General features: G+C 38.2%; 1 protein-coding gene across 1 annotated transcript; it reads right to left on the reverse strand.

Moving 5' to 3' along the window:
* Positions 1-217: 217 nt before the first annotated feature.
* On the reverse strand, positions 218-988 carry LOC106302637. The gene is made up of 2 exons (XM_013739102.1): positions 899-988; positions 218-808 (listed from the first exon to the last, which is right to left on the reverse strand). The coding sequence occupies exons 1-2, from the start codon at positions 986-988 to the stop codon at positions 218-220; spliced, it is 681 nt and encodes a 226-aa protein (XP_013594556.1).
* Positions 989-5,623: the final 4,635 nt, after the last annotated feature.

The following is a 5,623-nucleotide window of genomic DNA, read 5'->3' on the forward strand; positions in this document are numbered from 1 at the left end:
TTAACGTGGTTCACCCCTAACGGCTACGTCCACGGGCAAAGAGAGATTTTATTGATGGAGGAATTACAGAGATCTGTCTACAAGAAGATCAGATCTAGTTTCTCTACGGCTGCTAACTAGGTTTAGAGGAGGCACAAAATATATATAGTTGTGTCCCGGAAAACCCTAGCACTAGTGGGCCTCAAAAGACTAAGGTTCAACAGATTCAACGCATTATTCAACACTTCCATCTAGAGTTCTTTGTTTCGTGAGTAACGATGAGGTTAGTCAGCTTCTCTTTCAGCCGATATAAGATCACTGGTAAAGCCTCTTGGTAGTTTTGTTTTAGCTTCTTGATCATACCTCCACGATCTAACTCTTCGATGCAAGTGTAGAATTTGTCTTCAACATCTTCTATTCTCATCTCTTTCATCATGACTTTCTCCCAATGCTCCACTGCACTCGTTAGATACTCGATCATCATATCGTTCTGATACCTTTCATCTTCGTAATCCGCCACATCTTTTTTGTAGCCAATTAGTTTCTTAGGTCTTGGTGTTGGTGTTTCAACTTTCACCTGACGAAACTCGTTGTTCAATACCGTTCCTGAGACGACGGCCAGAGACCGTTCTTCCGCGGGGATAAGCTCGTAGCTGGGTGTGATCTCCAGAGTTACATCTTCTTTAGGGTTCTCAAGATCGGCTTCAAGATTTGATTCATCACGAACATGAGAATCTTCTTTCGCGCTCTCGTCTACTTTAACGTCATGGGTCTCTCCACTGACATCTTCTTGTTCTTGTTTATGCTCGTTGGTAGCTTCAAGGAAGCGCTGATGAAGAAACTCGTCTTTCTCCAGCAAACGTCAAAGCGATGTAGTCATTTCGGCCACTCCGATTCGATCGAGCGTAAAGTCTTGCACCAAGGAATCGTAAGTTATCATTGCCGGCGGACTTAAACTCATCTTGATGGTCTCACGCAAGTTATCTATTGCTTCTGAATCGTCCTCCATCTTTCTCTTCTCAATCTTTGTTTTCTTCGTTGTTTCTTATTCTTTTCCCCGCATGCAAAGACTATATACCTATAATTCTCGCCTTTTCTTAATAACTTTTTGTTAAATGAAAAGTTGGATTTGTCTAGTAACATGCGACATCTTGTGGCTGAATACAACTTATGATAGTTCTGGACATTTTTTGGGCATATTATATGCGCAGTGCCGGTCCTGGCATGGCAATGACCACAAGCAATTTTTCAAAAACGTGGCCTATTCTATATACGTGTAGCTAAAGTAACATATGTATACCAATGATTTGTTTTTAAAAAGAGGCTGATTTTTTTCAAGTTTTTTTAGTGGGCTGGAAGCTGTTACTTGCTATGCTTCCTGTCAGGGCCGCTACTGTATATGCGATAAAACTATAATAATATGCAGAATGTAGATATATATAGTTTGCATTAACTGAAGTAAGAACTGTTCATGTCACTATGCGTCACAATAACATACGAAAACAAATTATAGATGTTGTGGAATTTTACTAGACAAAATTTTTGAGAAGATAGTTGAAGAGTAATGTGTGATGTTGATGTATGCTCTCAGATTACAAGTTACTTTGATACTTTTCACAGCTCTAGGGAATTAAGCTGAAAGTGTAAATGAAAAGAAAACAAATTCTGATTTTACTTGTCATCGTTGTTGAGCGATCAAGCTGGAAGTTCCAGTTAGCAGATTGTCTAGAAGAAATACAGGTTTAAGCGAGGTACGTACGTAGTGATCTTGGTTGAAAACCTTTGACATGCTTGTGTTAAAATCTAACTTTTAGAAATTCATAAACTTTCTACATAGTTTCATATATTAAAAGTTAAAACAAAACAAAAAAACGAAACGAAATTAACCTAATATATAGTTACATATACTGAAACAAAAGAAATTATTGAAAATTGTTGTTTTATCTTGGGACCTTGTGCAGTGGATATATAAAATCTGATACAAAAGTGTGTTGTTTCTCCCCTTGACCTTGTGCAGTGGAATCTCTTTGCTTTGCAGTGTTGTCTTCCATGACTTGCTTCAAGAGAGACTTTTTTTCTGCTCGAGCAACTGTGAGCTTATCCAGTTTCTGCTTCAACCGGGGTAAGATCTTAGGTAAAGCCTTCTTGTAGTCTTGTCTCACACGTTCAAACACATCAAGATGACATAGCCTTTTGATGCACGCGTAGAACATTACTCCAAGGTCTTTCACTCTCATCTCTCCCTTTATAACTTTCTCCGCTTTCTCCACTGCACTTCTCAGACTTTCCATCGACACATCAGCCTTACACATCTCTTCTTCACATTTCGCCATTGCTTTTTCGTACTCAGTTAGGTTCTTATGTCCGTAAGCATCAAATTTCACCAGGGAGACTTTGTTGTTCAGTACCTCGTACTTGACAGGACACTGTTCTTCCTCGGGGATAAGCTTATAGTTCGGTGTCTCTCTGTTTAACCGCATATACGTTCTACGTTTCTTCATCAGACTCCTCCCAATCTGTTCATCAGAGTGCAAGTTGCTTCCATTATTTCTCTCCAAGTTCATCTTCAAGAGCCCACTGGTAGCGTATTTCTCAGACTCTCGCTCCTCAGAAACATCTACTCTAGGGTTTTCATCTACGTTAACCCTTAGTCCAACATCGGCTCTAATCCTTAGGTTAACATGATGAATAAAATAATTTTCAGAGCTCTCATCAACTTTAGACCTAGTTCCAACATGGGCTCCTCCTATCTTTAGATTACCATGATGAATAGGATACTCTTTTAAGCTGTCATCTACTTTAGCGCTAACAGCAAAAGCATGGTGTTCTCGGATTCCGCCGTCTTCATGTTCGGTATCAACATGGTGTTGTTGTGTCTTTGCATGACTGTCGAACAAAAGTTTAATAGAGTTGCGGAACTCGGTATGTTCGGTTCTGTTGTTAGTAAAATTTTCCATCAAGGAACGTAACGTTTCCATTCCCCGGGGACCAAGTTTCTCAGTGATTTTCGTACATAAGTTTTTGACTGACTCAAGCTCACCCATGGACCCCATCGCTTCTCAGTCGTCTTCTACCTTTCTCTCTCTCACGCTAATTTCTTTTTGCTGTATTTGAGTCGTTGCTACCCGCAGAAAAACTTGAAAAACTTGAAAAACTCCTACTCTATATATATATAGCAAAATAGTAAAAAGGAAAATTCCTAGCCAGGATAGTGTTGGTATAGTCTTTCCTTTTCTTAAACGTGTGTATCTTCATTTATCTATTTTCAATTAAAAAGTACAAACTATAATAAGAGATACATTGAGTTACATAAATAATATGCAAGAACAATTCATAGAAAGTAACACTAGAAGACATTTTTGCCCAAGAAGCTTCTTTTGTTATGCACGCTTCATACAAAAGTAACAAGTTTGTTGGTTGTCTTCTGCATATTCACGTTCGACCTTTTCCATATTTGGCTATCATCCAATAAGATGAAACTCCAAACCTTATATTGTGACATAAACATTGTAAACGCCAATTCCTTTTGCTGTATAGCATTGGCCAACTCCCATTCTTGATCTAACCATATATATCTTTCGATAAGAAATCCAATATACTGACTCTTTCGAACAAAATAGCAACTGAAGTTACAAATTTTCAACGATTATACAAACATCACCGTATAACAAAAGGAGTGCACCTTCAGCTTGAAACTATTGTCTTTTCCCTAGTAGTTTCTGTAGAAGTGGATAACCAGACTGAGATAAACGATATAACAAAAGAACATGTTAAGGAAATTGACGATCTATAAAGCGAATACAAGAACAATAAGAAATCGTATTCGCAAATAAACATGGAGTCGAGATATAATCTCTTTTCTTAACTCTAATATTCGCTCCGTTAGTGAGACGGTACTGTACGAATATCGAGTCCCAAGATACAACCATGGCAGACGATCACGCTTCACTCATGAATCGCCCTATCGAACTATAAATCTACGAAACACTCTCGAACTATAGACTTATGCTAAGGGATTTTTGCTGTTGGTTTTTGATACGAAAAAGTTAACCAATGAAGAAGGAGGAGAGTCGATATTTAAAGAGACAGACGAGAGCCATTTCTCGCAACAGTTGCTGTACGTGTGCGGAGATCTCGAGGAGATCACGGGAAGGTGAACATGATGTCTTGAACCAATCGATGTTTTATGTAGACTGAGACAACAGGCATAATGCAGCTTCATTTCCTCGTAGAACTTAGTTCTCTATTGTGTTCATTGTGGCCCTGAACTATTCCTGGTTTTCATGAGTGAACTTAGAGAATATAGCCTTGCATTCATTCTCTTAGAAACGGCCCCATTTCACACTCATTAGGTGATTGACCATGAAAAGTATTGAGTAATACTCCGCTTTAGAAGCTATGGAATCATTAAAAGCTTATGCTTATCCTTCACACATTTGTTAGCACTTTTATCATCTTAGGAACTGGGAAGAGACTACTTTGTCTCAAGTTCTTTGGTTAGATTCTGCTTGATTTTGTTTTCCCTTTGAACCTACGTCTTGGGATCTCCAGTCATGATAGGTAGGGTTGCAATCAAGCATCCTCATTCGTTATAGGCTTTAACCCCATTCCTTTTGATGATTTAGCAACAACATCTCGTGGCAAACCTTTAGTAAATGGATCCGCTAGGTTGTCAGCCGATTTGATGTAGTCTATTGTGATTACACCAGTTGAGATAAGTTGTCTAATGGTTTTATGTCGTCTTTTGATGTGACGAGATTTACCATTGTAGAGATTACTCTAAGCCCGAGCTATAGCTGATTGACTATCATAATGTATGTGTATAGCTGGCACAGGTTTCTCCCACATAGGAATATCTTCCAAAAAATTTCTAAGCCATTCAGCTTCTTCTGCTGCTTTGTCTAAAGCTATGAACTCAGATTCCATGGTTGATCTGGCGAACACTGTTTGTTTCGTAGATTTCTATGATATTGCTGCTCCTCCTAGTGTAAAGACATATCCACTCGTGGATTTTGAGTTTTTAGAATCTTATATCCAGTTAGCATCACTGTATCCTTCTAAAACTGCTGGTTCTTTACCATAGTGAAGCCCAAAATCTTTGGTGTAGCGCAAGTAATTGAGTACCCTCGTTATAGCTTTCTAGTGTGTATGACCTGAATTACTTGTATATTGGCTAAGTACGTTTACTGCATGCGCTAGATCTGGTCTAGTACAATTGGTCAAGTACAAGAGACTTCCGATCACTCGTGCATACTCGTTTTGTGAAACCGCTTCACCTGAATTCTTTGTCAAGTGCATTTGGGGATCTAACGGAGTTTTTGCCGTACTATTAGAATAATTTTTAAACCTCTCTAATATGGTTTGAGCATAATGAGATTGGGTTAAGATAATTCCGTTTGAATTTCTTGTGACTTTAACCCTGAGAATTACATCTGCTAATTCCAAGTCTTTCATCTCAAATGTCCCTTTGAGCATGTTCTTTGTTTGATTGATAATGTTTTTATTGCTTCCAATAATGAGCATATCATCTACATATAGACATAGCAAAACATACGCATTTTTTGTAGTTTTGTAGTATATGCATTTACCACATTCATTTATTTTGAAACCATTTGACATCATTGTATTGTCAAATTTTTCGTGC

This window comes from Brassica oleracea, chromosome C7 (assembly GCF_000695525.1).
Source record: "Brassica oleracea var. oleracea cultivar TO1000 chromosome C7, BOL, whole genome shotgun sequence".
In the NCBI taxonomy this organism is placed as follows: Eukaryota; Viridiplantae; Streptophyta; class Magnoliopsida; order Brassicales; family Brassicaceae; genus Brassica; species Brassica oleracea.